The sequence below is a fragment of the Stegodyphus dumicola genome, chromosome X1, assembly GCF_044657685.1.
Source record: "Stegodyphus dumicola isolate Sdum_Otavi_A_Nest chromosome X1, ASM4465768v1".
NCBI lineage: Eukaryota > Metazoa > Arthropoda > Arachnida > Araneae > Eresidae > Stegodyphus > Stegodyphus dumicola.
Window position 1 is genome coordinate 48,745,784 of NC_140780.1, and position 16,696 is coordinate 48,762,479.

The following is a 16,696-nucleotide window of genomic DNA, read 5'->3' on the forward strand; positions in this document are numbered from 1 at the left end:
ACTGCTGTTGTAAAGAACAAGATTCATTGTTTATTGATCATCATGGTCATCATGTTCCAAGCAATAAAAATCGATGACATGTATGTTTTAAAACATAAACTCATTTCCAGCCTACACAAGTCATTACACGAGCTTACGATCCAAGGAGAAAATACTTGAATATTAAGAAAATGTATGAAATCCACAATGTACAAAAGAAAATGAAGATCCAGTGAAAGAAAAATATTATTACAAGGTATTCTCAACTAAATTTAATATGCATGTCAAACAACCATCCAAAGATTCATGCAACACTTGTCATTCTCTACAAATAAAAATTGAGTCTTCAGATAGTGAGGAAATGAGGAATGCAAAATTGAAAAGGACGCTCACTTGCAGAAGGCTGAACAGGCTTGTAGTCATACTTCTGCAGATCAAATGGTAGCATTCAAGGATATTTTTGTATTTTCTTTTGACTTGACAATTTTGGAAAAAGCTTTACCCATTCCAAAATTGACTACATTGGTACCTTACTATAAACGAAATCTATATGTTTATAATTTTGGATGTCATGATTTTAATAAAAATGTTAGTTTGGTCACATGTTAGTTTGGTCAGAACCAGAAGGATCTCAGTGGGTCTAAGGAAATTTCTTCATGTCTTGTAAAATATATAAAGATTTGTGCTGAAACTGTAAAATATAATAACCTATTCAGACTCATGTATCGGGCAAAACAGAAGTATTAAAACTTTTAAGTTTATTGAAATTGCTTCAAAGTACAGAAATACAAAATGGATGAATTGAAATGAAATTTCTGTTGAAGTGGAAACAGTTAGTTACTTACCTAATGATTTATAATTTGCTGTTGTAGAATCTCAAGTAAAGGAAGTCCAGAACATTTTTTCGCCAGATGATTGGTATAATATATAATAAAAACCTATAAAAAGAAAGCACCATTTCAAGTGGTTCAAATTATGCATCAGGATTTTTTTCTCTACAAGTACTTTAGAAAATCCTATCAATAACAGAAAAGTAAGTTACAGGGATACCAGTAAATTGCCTCAAAATGCACTGGATGAAATTAGAAAAGTTTAAACCCACCTCATACAATTCAAGTGTGACTTTAAAGAAGATTACCGAATTTTATGGTATTAGTATAAGAAAATGTGTAGCAGGTAGACCACTATGTTTGAAAAATGTAGAGACCTATCCTTATTGCATCCAACAGATAGAACTGTGACAAAAGAAAAGAAGAAGGATATGATGGACTTGTTGAAATTTTTTCCTCCTATTAAACATGAGTATTATAAAATTTTAAGGACAAACCGACATGAGGGGAGCTCAAATACAGATAACGAAAATATTTATATTGATGATAAATCAAAGTATATAATGAAGTTTTTCATAATAAAGAAATAATTCTAGACTGAATTTAAATTAATAATTTTCTTTCACTTACCAAATCAATGATTTCCTTAATCTCGAGAAAGTTCCTATAATAATAAGTATTACTCCAAGGATATTCTATCATATACTTTCCATATATCATTAGATGAAAGATGTGTCTGCAGGAATACAGTCGACATCATATTTTTGAATTTGTAAATAAAATGTTATGTGAGCATACAACTTGGCTTAACTCTGAGAGGCTGTTTTGGTATTAATGGCACAAGATTAAGCAGATTTGATAACTAGAAGGATCATGGAAACTTAATTACTTTATGTTTATGTTTGGAACTTGGATATGATCTATGTCACATCTGCCTTTTGTCAGTTTGTGTGAACCCGGACAGGCAGCACCAGTGATTAATTGTATGTAAGTATCCACCATTTATTTACCCATTCATAGGTCATATGTTTGTGAATGGTATGTAGTGCTTTTGTGCAGTTGTCTTTGAGAATCTGAAGTTGTAACACTGAAGAAATAAATTCTGATTTCCAAGTTTGCCTCAAATGTCTACTTTGGTCAGTTTTGATATATTTTCAGGAATCCAAATATTAATCAGCTTACAGCTTGAATTTAAGTACATTCTTTCCATTTGGAGGATGCTTGTATACTTATATCTTCACTACTTCAGACTATTAGTTATTCAGTGTACTCTGAAGCTGTGCATGTTGTGCAAATATGCATTTTTTTCTCTATCTAAGCTAGTTTATCAGCATCCTAAAAATAGACACTTTATATGTCAGAAATTTTATATATGTAATTTTAAATTTTGAGTGAATTTTTATCAACATGCTGATTTTCTTAAAATTTGTTAAAGGTTGTCATTTTTATAATAAAACTAAATCTGTTTATTTCAGAATAACCTTGAAGGTGCCGGAAAGTTTCACATACTGTTCCTTTTCTTTGTATCAGTAATGTTTGCTGTCAGTTTAATATCACTTTTCGGTTATCATTGCTATTTGGTTTCAGTGAACAGATCAACTTTAGGTTAGTATTTTATTTTTATCAAAAATTTTATTTTGTGCTTTCTTTTTCTGTCTGTTTCGCTGTACTTAGACTGAAAAATTGTGACTTTCTATTCAAGTTCTTACAGATTTTGGGCAATACAAATAATTTTTTCTACTGAAGCTTTATAGTGGTATATCTTTTGTATTATTAGCTTAAAATAAAATTTACTGTTGTTTAGAAAAGTAATAGAACATAGGAAACTTTCAAAAATTTTATGATCAAAATTCAGCTATTATTTAAAAACTAAGTATTTTTTAATGCTTTCCATGTTTATGCCGTACTAAATTAATTATAAATAAAATTAAATGAAACTAGTAAATAAATTAAATGTTTTTAAATATATTTTGTCTACATATGAAACTGATGTGAAAAAAAAGTGTGACATTGAGATAATAAACAAGATTTTAAAGAAAGAAAAGTTCTAATAGATTTCTCACATAAAAACGCTTGAAGAATGATTTGAAACTTAAGAAAGATAAAGTTTAAGGTTGAGGAGCTACTTTACTTACTTGGGTAAAAAATATGCTGAATCCTTTTGTGTAAGAAAATACAACCATTTATATTGTAATTGTGGAAAACCTGAAAGTCCTTAGAATTTTTGTCCTTAATTTGACTGAAACTGGCAAATAATCCATAATTTTGTTCGAGTGACATTTCTGTTTCTTATCGAAACTGTCAGCCATTCCAGAATGAAATTTTCTGGGTGATTGATTTGTTGTTCATCGAGTTTTATAAAACAGATGTTATTAAGAATAATATCTATTAGCTTTGAGGGGGGGGCTGTTTCTACAACCATGATCTTACAACTTTTCTTCAACAATCTGTGACAAAATGATCCTTTAGGAAAGTCAGAGTATTTTTATAAAAGTCATTCTTCTATCTGTTTTTATCTGTGTGTCGAGAAATTAAGGATATAGACAAAAGGCATGAATAGAGAACTTGATAAAAGGTGGGGAGTTATTCTGAAGGTATTTATTTGCTGGTATTAGAACTATGTGAATGTGGAAAAAACTACATAGTTGCAGTCAGTTTTAACTGCTGCCACTTTAAGGCCATTAGGAACAATGCATATCTCCCAGCTTTTATAAATTTTTCATAATTTTTACAAAATCTTCCGATTTTGTGATCTTCCGTGCAAAATTCATTTTTTTATAAAGATGCGAAAAATGAACCAGTTTCATAATTTATCACTTAATTTGTATTCAATTTCTGTATTCTTGGAGACATTCAGGTTATTCTTTGAATTCATTTCTATTTACTGCATAGCGGGAGAGATTTTTCCGTTTTTGGAATATGAATTCTACTGTTTATAACTGAGTTTGGCAACATATCAGTATTTTGACAATTTTAAGATCAGTTTTTCACGTGATGCTTGATTCAGTTGTTACTGAGTTTTAATTTTTATGCAGTGTAATAACACTGCTAAAATATTACGATACTAATATATTAAAATCGTATTTTTGGAAAAATAGCATTAAAATTAAAGTTTATCTGCTTTTCATTTTTCAGAATCGAGGTATTAATTAGATGCAAAATGAAAGATAAAGACATTTTAAGATAATACATTTTGTAAAGCATTCTTTCTGAATCGCTTTTTGGAATCGAGGTATTAATTAGATGCAAAATGAAAGATAAAGACATTTTAAGATAATACATTTTGTAAAGCATTCTTTCTGAATCGCTTTTTGGAAAAGCAAAAAAGGCTACTGTAAAATTATTTTTAAATTAATTTCATTTGTCAATGTTCACATTTTTTTATTATAAGGTTTTCTCCCTCTGTACTTATTTCAAAATATTCAGACATGTTTTAGTTTTCTCGGGAAACTTCACTTTAGGCTTTTTTTTCTGTCGAAAATATCTTTAAAGTTGGCAGGTATGGTATGGTATGGTTGGCTATTGAAGTAGTTTTTCTTTCAGACTGTAGGCCGTATACCTTGGAAGGTTCTAGCAATATGAAAGCAGGAACCACTGTTATTGGATAATCTGGGAAAAGCCTGTGACATAATGAAAAATATAGTCATGGTGTTAACATAGAATAGATATGTTGTTCTGAAAGATAGGTATGAATTTTTGGGAAAAGCTGTGAAACCAATTACTTTAAAATTTCTCCATTTAGTCCCAGAAGCTTTTCTCTTCTCTCATTTTCCCTTTTTTTTTTTTTTTTTTTTTTTTTTTTTTTTTTTTTTTTTTTTTATCTTCTTGTATTTTTGCACTTTTCACGTTGCATAAGCAGGATCAATTATAAAAATAATTATAATCCTGTCACATGGACTGGCATCTGTAGAAAAAAACTATGTTAATAAAGATAGTAAAAATTGATATTTTAAAAGTTTTGTATTTCAATGCACCATTTTCAAAGTTTGATTTGTGCATATTTTTGATTACCTGATGCTGTACATCCTTCACTGTTTGCAGTGTTTTTATCATGTTACTGAGTGACGCTTAAGAAAGTGCCCAACTTAAAGCTCACTCATACTCTGCCCATTTCCTGTGGATTTTATGCTCACAACAACTAGCCCCTACTATTCAGAAATATGCGTGAAAATCGAGCTTGAAGATCAATGTATTGTTATTAGTGCCAAATATGATAATTGCTATAGTTATATGACCATGGTTTAATGGTTGCAATTACCATAACTAGGGAGTTGGTCAGAAACATGGTTACATGTCTGAAGTAAATGCGACATGTTACTCTATATTGTAGAGAGATAATTTGAATGGTTTATTAAACTTTAAAAACAATTATTTTTTCATTTCAAGTAGGAGCAATAGGCTCCTGATAATGCATCTTATCACACTGCATTTTCAAATAATGAGTTTTGGGCTAGTAAAAACACCCGTGTGGCTCTTCAGCCTCCTTATTTCCTTGACTTGAGTTCAAGTGACTGTTTCTATTCCCATGGCCCACCTCAAATGATGCCATTTTGGGATGCTAGAAAATATTAAAATGACTGTAACCAACTAGCTGAAGGCAATTCAGTATACTAGTTCCAGCACTGCTATGAAGAGTGGAAAAATGGTCTCCAGCAGTGTGTGGCTTTCTAAGAAAATTTCTTTGTAGACTATAATGCATGATTATAATTTTAATTAAATAAGAAATTATTAAAAAATCAGTCTTATTATTTTTTTTCCAGACCTCATATCTTCCAATATACTTGCTATCTTCTCAAGAGTGCATAAGTGTAAGAAATTACACATACATTATTTGCTTTACATAGTACATGCATTTATGATTTCATTCCTGCTTTTGTTATTTATAGGTATTATTCTAAGACTTTTGTGTTTTTCATCTTAGTTTAATTTCATTTTTTCCTATGTTAATGAATGGTGTCTGCTTCATTCTTTATGCCATTTTTCATGTGGAAGGTTTTGTAAAAATGTCATGCTTTCCTAAAGTGAGAAGTACTATATTAATCTGTTCTGAAAAAGCTGTATGTTGCACATGGATGAAGAATTTTTAATACAAGATGTTTGTAACTGAGACAAGTTCTTTATAGTGTCCAAGTAAAATCAGAAAAATATAGAGCAGTATCCACTGCCATTACTAAATATTTGGGAGAACAATAAGAAAACTTTTATGATTTGCAATGTATGTATGCTTGTTCTTAACAAAGGATGTGTGCCAGAAAAGCAAGCACAATTTTGACTAGAGGCAGTTTTAAGTTATAGCTTATATATAAGTATATGCATATTTAGTAAATGTGGAGATTCTCCTCTGCTGAACTTGCTACATGTGCGGTTAGTATTCTTAATTGAGAGCAGGCCAGTAAAAGAAAAATTATCTTGAATTGCTATTAGAAGTATCTTCAGATGGTATCGTAAGCTTTTTTCTCAGATTACTTATTAAAAATATGTTTCTATAGAAATGTGCGAGATTGTACAGTTGCTATCAATATCTATTTCTGCGTATTTTTTCAGTTTAGCATTTAACTATTAAAATAGTAACTCTTAATTTCTGTAATTTGTTATTTTGTCGTCATTTCTGCAAATCACTTTACTTTTTTTGTATAAAAACAGAACTTCAAATTAAATGTTCATTAGATATGCATATGTATCTTATAGCTATTGAACCATTTAATAATGTACACGTTTTAGAATCTTTTAGGCCGCCCATTTTCAGAACGGGACCTGAAAAAGATGGTTTCAGCCTTGGCAGGCATGCCAATTTCACTGAGATTTTTGGGGAGGATGCCGGAAAATGGTTTCTTCCAGTTCATTCCAGGTACACAATTTCTTTTTTTTTTTTTTTTTTTTCTGATTGTATTATATATTTAATCTATGCTATGATGTACTTTAAATAATTATACTTGGATTGCCGTGATGTGCTATTATTTAAAGATATATATTTTTCCTTCAACTTCAGAAAACATTAATAGTGTTTAATTTGTTAAATATAAGTAATAGAATAGTTTTGTTTCTGTAAGTATTCCTGTCAGACTTTGTTAATAAAATAATTTGAAATGTGTTTTTCAATACAAAACCTTTGCTAAATGTTTTTAACGTTAATAAGCAATTAGTGTTCAAAAACCTGTTTGAATAACAAAATTTATTATGTAAGAAAAGAAGTTATTCTATCATCATTATAGTACACTGTTATTTACTTTAAGAAGTAGGCATTAGCTGCAGTTAATATATTATGAAAAGTAAGAAATAGGTATAATCCATGCAAAACCTATTTCTTATAGGTTATTTTTTTTCATCAATTTTTCAAAATTCATCAATTCCGTGTTCTTTTATTATAAATATTTGAAAGCTGGAACTTTATGTCAATCTGATATAACCAACAAATCACAAGAAAGCAAACTCTAATATTCAATTGATAATTTCACTTCTTTTCATTCATACATGTGCAACTTTCCCTTCCCATATTGGCTATGCTTAAACCATGTGTGAATTAGCTAACGGTTTTTGTACTTTATGATTATAATAGTTGTGATAGCTTTGCCATAGCATTCGAATGCTCTCTTGGGGTGAAATATACATTTGCATATATTTATTCTGTGACCTTACAACTCCATTGTTTTTTAGTGTTTTTGGTATATTTTAAAAATTAAGTGCATTCTGTTCTCAAAAATGCTTTCATTCCTAAACATATGATGATGTAATGAGATTTCAGTATGAAATATTCTCTTATCTGTTAAGCACCTGTTTTAAATTATATAAATATGTGTGTTATGAGGATCTGTTTCAAAACCTCTTAGAATATATTTGCATTCAAACGCAAAATTATGTATATGTGAACACCATTTATATTTGCAATTACTATTATATATATATATTTTTTTGTTGTTGTTGTTAAAGAAGTAAAGCATCCACATATACCTAATAACAAGCTTGATTTTAAGCTTGTGTTGGCCTCGACATTCATTAGTCTCAAAACTTTTAAGTGCAATGGAAAGCTGTAAAATTTGGAACTTAATTCTTTAAATTTTTTTGTTTTGTTTGTTTTGTTCATACATTAAAAGTTCATTTTACTTCATTCATTTCCTTTGTGTAATTTAATATTAACTCTCAGAGTGGCATGACTGCCATTATCTGGTAGAGAAAATTTTTGCCGTTTGGTACATATTAATTTAAAATATTTTGCTTTTGTACTTTCTTTAATGATCTAAGTATCTTAATGAATGAAATTTTATGGAAACAGAAACACAAAATATGTAAGTAAATTAAATTAGTTAGAAATGTATTTTTAAAATAAGATGTAATAATAAACTTAACAATGTTTAAGGGAAATTAAAATCCGTTATGTTATTTTAATTTCTGTATATCAATGTTATGTCTATAAAAGGAAATAATACAAAGAAAAAGCAGTTTAAAACCTAATCTAGTCATATGTTGATAGCCAACGAGTGGTGGAAATACTGCAAAATAAAATATATACATTTAAAATTCATCACATATTCAATCATATGCCAAAAAAAAAAACAGAAGCACTGTGGCAAACTAGAAAACAGAAGGGGGCAAAATATGTCAAAACCAAAAATGAAATATGAAATTTACATCTTTCGCTGCATGCTCATCAGGGGCTTGAAGCAATGAAAGAAATAAGTAAATAAAACACCCAGTTTTTGAACAAACAAAAACACAAACTCAAGTTTAAAACTGAGAAATTGTCTTTAAAAATATAACAAAGTAATCTATCCCTCACTTAAACCCTACAGGTTGAAGTAGGTAGTGTCAAAAATTGCAGAATTATAACACCATAAACCTAGAAGAATTCAAAACAATTGTGAAATAATAGACAGAATTTTAAAACTATTTTGAGTAGTTTGAGTCCTGAAACAAAGCTGCAAAAATAATAATCCAATGCTTTAAAACAAAACCGTATGCAGGTGTTTAATCCAGTCTTTGAAAAAAACTGAACTACATGCAAAATTTGAAAACATACTGACCAGGTTAAGAAAATAACAGCATAAAACATAAATGAGCAAAAAAGCTTAAAAATCAAATAATAATTTGCAATTTGAGTGGACCTAGACCGAAGAACGTGTAAAACAGAAGTGATCTGACGTATGAAAAAATAAATGAAAATTTGATCTAAAAAATGGGGGGGGTGGTTGTTTCTAAAATCTTTTACATAAGAGCAACAAAAGTTTTAAAATAAAAAAAGTATGTTTGTCTTGGTAGTAGCAAATCCTATGAATTTAGATAAGCTACAAATTTTAAACTGATTAAACTTGATAAAAATAATTAGAAAAACTTCTGTTGTAACATAAAATACATAGTAGTATCATTGAATGTTTTGGAAAAGAAAATTGAATTACCTGAATTAGGAATTATATTTTGTATCCTGTTCCGTATTGAAATATGTAATAATTTTGTCAATAAATTGTTTTTAATCATAACATATGAATGTAGTAAGTATAATTTTAGGATAAAGTTATCTCACACACATATGTTGAATGGCAATTACACATGACATGTGGATTATAAATGAAAATTCTTAGCTTTGTGGAATGGCAATACTTGTCTGGTCATATGGATCATTAATGTTCGATCAATATAGCATAATATTAGATTAAAGAATAAAATGATCGAAATTTTTATGAAAAAAAAGTTGAAGGCACTTTTGACATGAAAAATATTTCACTTATAAAACACTGCGCCAGAATGTGTATGGGTGCATGTTTTTGTGCCTTTTTTATAATCAAATTGTTATCCATATAAAAAATATGAGGTCAGTTCCGGGGAACATTATACATATGCAGATTTTGAAATTTGAATTTAAATCTTTGTCCTTCGGTTAACATTCGGTTAAAGCATCGAGTTGTTCTGCATTGAAGAGGATTACTAGAGATTTTCTGTATATCATAATGATAGTTTGAAGTTGAATTTTCCTTAATTTTAGAATTTGACAGTGCTCAGTAATTCATAGAACTGTGTAAAGAAATGTAAATCAAAAGTTCAAATATTTTATCTTCAATTCTGTTACATAACATTGAAACTTCTGTTCTTGAAAGTATTGAAAGCATAAATATTTTGAAAAATATGTCTAGGATTCTATTGCAGTTTTAGATGTTAAATGCAGTCCTTCCCTCAAAAAAAAAAAGTTATCCATAACAACATTGTTATTAAATCTGCATTCTTGTATTTATTAACTTGCCAAAAAATGTTCATGTTTAAGTTATAGAAAGCATCTTAATTTATATATTTTAAATAACGTTTTGACACTAAGGTTATTTAACAACATTTATTTAACATTAAGGCATTAAATTCTTTATTAGAAGAAAATGACTAATATGTAGAATGTTAGAGGAGTACTACATGTACAAAATATACTTCTTGGAACAAATATGCAACTTTGTGAATGATATTTTATCACTCCAAATTCACTGCAAAATTTGTCTGGCATACGAATGTAATATTATAAATGAATGTGTTTGATTGTTAAAAATGCAGGGTTTGTGTAATAATTAAATTCTTAATTTTATAAATTTTAAAATAAAAGTCCTTAAATCTTCTATTTTTATTTTTGGGTGATTCTATTTTTATTGGAACTGTTAAGAATTAAGCAGAAACACTTGTAATATGGAAGTATTTCTATGTAATGAATTTTATATTTTAATAAGTTCGTTATAAGGAAACTTGTATGTTTTGCTAAGTAGTTATGCCATTATTTTCTTGTACAAAGCAAAGGAAGTATTACAAATACAAACAATTTGGGGTATCATATTTGAATAAAAATATCCATTTGGGTGATTCTTTTGCATGATGTTGGTACAGATGGACAGAATAAAAGACACTTTTTTCCTAAAGTGAATTGTAAAATGGATTCAGAAGGGATTTTTTTCATTACACCTGTACATATGTATGTATTTCACCTGACTCAAAAACAATCAGCCATAGATGTTGAAATTTTGTGTATGGGACTGTATACCAGAGTAGGAGGCTTCCAGACTTGAGTCTTTTTCAAGCCCTTAACAGGGTTAATTGCATCACCTCCTCTAAAGGTGTAATCCCTGGATCAGGGAAAAAATTTGTTCACAGTCAAAGTTATTAGCACGCAAGTCACTGGCAATCGGACTACAGCCGGTCACCTACAAGGAGAATGAGAGTCCTCCCCAGTGTTGACCAAGGTGAGCTAAAACCCCAAGGACAGCTGTTGATATTTAACCTTGTAGTGTCCCCACAGTCAAGGGGCAGACAAGACTGCCAGTACATCTGGCCTGAATGTGCCACTGCAGAATCAATAATTCTAGTCACTGTGAAGACTGATTATGTATCCCATGAGTCGAGTCTAAGTACAGGTCTTAGCCAGAACGCCAGGGTGTGATTCCAGTCTACCCCCAGGATATCTGTATCTAGTTATGCACCTCCCCTTTTTATTGCAATCAGCAGTACCAAAATGTATGTAGATATATAAAACGGGTTGGTCATCAAAAAACTTCCCCAATATATAAATTCCTAGCAGCCTACCTATCCACGCTCAACCACTCAAAATAAAATTTTAGATATTGTAATGTTATTTGAAGGTATGCACTGGAGATTGGGATGATCTAAAACAATACAGCTGTTACAATTATGGCGAATAAGCTTCAAAATTTTCGAATGGCAACACCCACTTTCTTGCTGCACAAACTGATTAGCACATTGAAAAAACATAAATGGCATTGGAATAATACAGGTATGTAAAAAAATGTAAGAATAAAACATTTGCAAAGAACATTGTAAAGGACTAGTGACAACATGAGAGGAGAGGAGAGGGGAAAAAAATTTATTGGAATTTTTTTAAGTATTCATTATGCCCACCTTCGCAAACATTTACGCATTGCATGCAGGAGATTGTTGATAACAATGATGAACATAACATCGCAGGAGGAATCTGTATAACTTCATATTTTAAAGCTTCTTTCATTTCTGACAAATCTCATTGACATGATGTGTGTACTTTAGATCAGGGCTTCCTAAAACATTTTTTCAGTCTCAACCCCTTTTATCACTGAGATTTTTTTGTGACCCCAGGACCCCATAATATTTATGAAATTTTTGTTGGACCCCATAAGCATTGTGCAAATCCATCACACATGTCAGTGAATCTGTCAACTTTTTCACTTGTACTGTAATAATTTATTGCAGTTTTAGGTCTTTAATTTCTAATTTTAAGACTTGGAACAATGAGAAAATTTTAAATACGTAACGGACGAAATGACAGCGTCATGTGCAAAACAAACAAAATGAACATTTATATTATAAAAAGAATGTGTCAAAACGTTTTTTGTCTGTATTGTTGTATCTTTATCTATTTTCAGATACATTCTGTATTTGGTAAAATATTTGGTAATTGTAAAATTAGTGTAATAAGTTAAAGAAATATCAAAACTGCTAAAATTTTTGGCGACCTGCAGTTTAAGAAATTCTGCCTTAGATTAATCCCAGAAGTAGAAATCCATCGTAGTGAGGTCGGGGATTGCGGTAGCCACAAAACTGCAAAGTTATGGTAGATGACTATATCTAAACTGCTGTTGCTGCACTTGCGAAACACACATGGAGGAGCATCATTCTGCATACATACAGTACCATTACTACTGGAGTTGGGGAATTACATAATTCTGAAACATTGTTCAGAGTTACATAATTCCATATATTCATCTGTGCAGTTACATAATATTCTGCAACAAAATTAGTAATTTATTCAAATTCTGTAATTGAATGTAAAATCTCACAAAGTTATTGAACTTTAATTGTTAAAAAATAAGGAATGGAAATTTGGCTAGATAGGTGAAAGATGATCCTGGAAAAATAACTTCTAAATTCTTCCCTAAAAACTCTGAAAAGAGACACATGTGTGGGATTTTTTTTTTTTTTTCTTAAAATAAGTCTTGCAAATAATAGGGCATTTCCAAGATATTTAAATAGATTTAATTTGAAAAGAACAGGTTATTCCTGTTTTTGTAAACATACAATGGTGGATGTGTTACATATGATTGTAAAATGTCCAAGTAGGAATGTTGAAAGAATAAAATTGATTCCAAATGCATTATCAGAAGATATGTTGTTTAAATTAGTACAATTAGTAACAGTATTGGTAGGAAGATCTGCTATTTCTGAATTTATGTAATGTTTATTTTCAAAAGAGGCTGAGCTCTATGTTTCATTTCATTTTGATTATAATATGTAATTATTGGTTATGAAATATTCTCAAGTCTTTGATTATTGTATCAGATTAGGTATTGTAAAGTGTAGCTTATACTGTATTGATTATTGTAATGTGTGATATGACTGTTTTTTAAAATGCAGAGTTATATTGTGCTTAAGTATTAAAGATGTTGGTGAGGCCAACAAGTCTTTCCAGCCAGGGGAATTCAAAATTCTTTAAACAAACGTTTCCTATCAGAAAAATCGTACAAAGCCTAAAAATATACAGATGCCTGGAAGGGCCATTAACTATTAATGAAGCAAGTTGTCTTTAACAAAGTGTGGTATATTCCCGTCATGTCACACTGGACCAACTCACGCCTCACAAGACTGTCTTGACTCAAGAGAACATAGAATTAGGTGCAGCTAAGCATGGTTCAGTGCATATCCCCACCAAACTGGTGCAGTGCATATCCCTACCAAACTCTTCCCATACCCCTGGGAGTAAGCATAACATACTTTGGAAAACACTGCCTTAAACTGACATCTGACACCTTTATGACACAGAGCAAAATTCTGGTAGTTACACTAGTTTTAATGTACCAGTATTTCAGATTTCAAACGGCTTTTCTTGTGTTTTCATTAACTTGTGATCTTGAAAATTTAATCAATTAAATAAGTTACCTAGGCAAATGTATTGCTGAAATTACATTACATTAATTTTTTCTGTCTGGGTGTTAGGATTTTTGTTTCTGCTAATGTATATACCATCTCACAAGTGGCATTTTCTAAGCTTCGTTTTTCTTGCAAGTGTAAAAATTCACATTTTTAAACTTTTTAGGTTCTACAGATATTGCCACTGTACTTTGCTATTACTAAGCAGTTTTATAGGAAAGTGCTGTTAGCAGTGCTTTTTTGCTAATAAATCTTTAGTTTCTGATCTGAGAAGAAAAGACCATAAGTAAGGTTCTTCAAGTGTAACGAAAAAGCATTCCAAGTTTTGATGTGTTGCATTGAGGCTTAGTTTGTATTTTGAATTGCAAATGCAGTTCCAAAATGCAAATAATCACCAGCCTACAAAAACCGTCACTCAAAAATTAACTTTAAATGGATAAATGCAGTTTAGAAATGAGGACAAGAAAGTCAGTGTTATTAAAAAGAATGTTCATTTTGTATGCTTTCCTGTCAAAGAAAGATGCCAAAGCTCTGAAACTTTTAATTTTTTATGCTTAGATAGGTGATAGAAGTCTGATGCATAGATTTTGTTAATTGTAAGAGAGCACTTGATTGCTTTTTCCCTGTTTCCACTGCAGTTTAGAATACTGGAACTATCAATTAAACCTGACTGAATTTTGTGTTTCTGCCTGTCCTAATCAGTGGTCAGATGATGAGACGGGAAACCGTATATTGTACAGCTTTCAAGAAATGAGTTGTATTTTATTTCTTTAGAAGTAGTAGCTTTTATTTTTAATTTTATCTGTAAAGTGTATTCATTATAAATGGCTTTGTTTTTTCTTCATCTTAAATGTAAATAATTGTGTGTTAATGTATTAATTTTAAATAGAGTATATTTATTAAACTAGATATAATGTCTAGCCCTTTAAAGTGTCACTGAATAATGCAAAGTATTTATTATTTATTAAATTTTATTGTAAGCTTTTATTTTGCTCTTGTTTATCGCCTATCGTCAGAAGTTTGTCATCAATTTTTAACCTACTTTCTGATAACCTATAAAGTTCAGGTTTTGTGCATACACTGTAGCGTACAGCGCAGTGCAGTGAAGCACTTTTTTCCGTTCTAAATTCAATTTAGGTCTTTTTAATTTAATGTTTAAGCAATTTTTCACATGCATCTTCATTTAACAACGAAAGTAAACAGTTCTGAAATTTAGTTCTGCCATGAAATAGGGTGGAGAAAACTCTTTTAAACAAAATTTGTGTCAAGTATTTAAATGATTTCTGATGTTTTAGTGACTTTTTGAAAATCGCTTGATTTTTTTCGACTATTTGATAATTATGGTTTTAAAATTTCTGCATCCAAAGATGTTATTAGTTACAAAATTTTTAACTTTTCATAGGTTATATAGCAAACTCTGCACTCTCTTTTAAAATAAGAATGATTTAAAAAAGTATTAATTTGGTGATGTTTTACATATTTTTAAAACGTGTCCTACATTGTGGCATAGAATCACTTCTTCCTTTGGCACTGTCAGGGAACAGTTTCAAAGTTATAAAATTACTGCATCATATTGTGGAATTTCTCGTTCAGTGTGGTATTTATCATCATAGAATTTGGATGTGCTTGTGCAGGGGAAAATACATACATAGTAAACCAATTTAATTACTGCTTAATAATGATTTTAAAGATTGCACATGTATTGACGAATTATTAGCCCACTTGTTATCGGAAAATTGTTACACTAAAGGAAGGTTTTAAAGTCCATCATCTTCATATGATTATACATCTTACTTGCACGTCTCTTCTTCATAGCAGCGTAATCTGTTACCTCTAGGCTTTGTTCAATGTTATGTCTGTCCGTTGTTGAAGACATCATCGTATATCGTAGTCCATCCTGATGCCATGCGTTCACACATGCTGGAAAAAGTTAATGTTATTATTGGGGAATCTGAAAAAATAAATGGAGAAAAAGAATTTTAGTATGCACTGAGGGAAAAGATAGATGATTTAGTCAACCATGTTCAAACATCTTATCTTCAAAAATAATGGTTTTATCTCTTCGTCTATACTCTCAGTCTTCACTAGTCTTTAACAGCCTATCTGAATATATATATATATTATTGAATATGTGGCCTTGGTTACTAATGTTCAAAACTAAATAATGATTAGGAACAGCATGAATTATAAACACATAGCTAAGTTAATTGCTTTTTATTTTCCAGCTATCGAATTGCGACGCTACTAGAACAGCAACGTTTGGAAACCAAAACCAAGCAATCATACATCAGAACTAGTTGCCATTCAGCATAAAGAAATTTAAATATAAATATTAATATTAACAAAATATTAAAGTTAATTTTATAAAATAATTAAACACAGGAACAAATATATGAAATAAAAAATAATTATTTCTCATGCAATAACTGGGCCACTACACTACTCCCCCACCAGTAACTAAGTTACGTTACAAAGATGTAGAAATAGGTAGTAACTGCCACTGCAGTGTTAACCACTATCAGAATAATTTAGAGTCAAGCCTTTGAATTTAACAGGTAAACGTATAGTTCTGCCTGTGCGAGAATGTTTTTGATTTACGTCTAAATTTGAGTCCGGTCTCTGCAAGTTACCGTTGTCAGGTTGTGTCAACTGGGAATTTTCCTCAACTAAAATATATGCTGGTTTCAAGCGATCCAGGGATACATTAACCCTTTCTGGCATGCTACTCTTTAAAGTTGGAATTTTACAAAAAAAAAATTGTCTGCGGTCTATTTAGGCCTAGGAGAGTATGCAGGTATAATTTTACAAAGATTGCACAATCCGTTTCCATTTTGTGGGTGTGTCCGAAGCAAACACACTGAGCACCACAAGCTGCGATAGGTGGGCATTGCTGTGAAGCACATATTACAGTAAAATACTTTGTCTATGATTTAAAAACAATAGAATCTGATCTCTGTAGCAGATTTAGCATAACCCAGGGTGCACCACAGGGTGGCCTGCTACTCTACACC

At 30.4% G+C, this 16,696-nt stretch overlaps 1 protein-coding gene across 4 annotated transcripts in view; it reads left to right on the top strand.

Moving 5' to 3' along the window:
- Positions 1-16,696, top strand: part of LOC118191144 (palmitoyltransferase ZDHHC2) — a 139,616-nt gene that overhangs the window by 53,113 nt on the left and 69,807 nt on the right. For all 4 annotated transcript variants that reach the window (XM_035361945.2, XM_035361946.2, XM_035361947.2 and 1 more), the window contains exons 8-9: positions 2,285-2,414; positions 6,531-6,657. In XM_035361945.2, the coding sequence (XP_035217836.1) occupies positions 2,285-2,414; positions 6,531-6,657 (257 nt within the window). The remainder of the gene's footprint in view (positions 1-2,284; positions 2,415-6,530; positions 6,658-16,696) is intronic.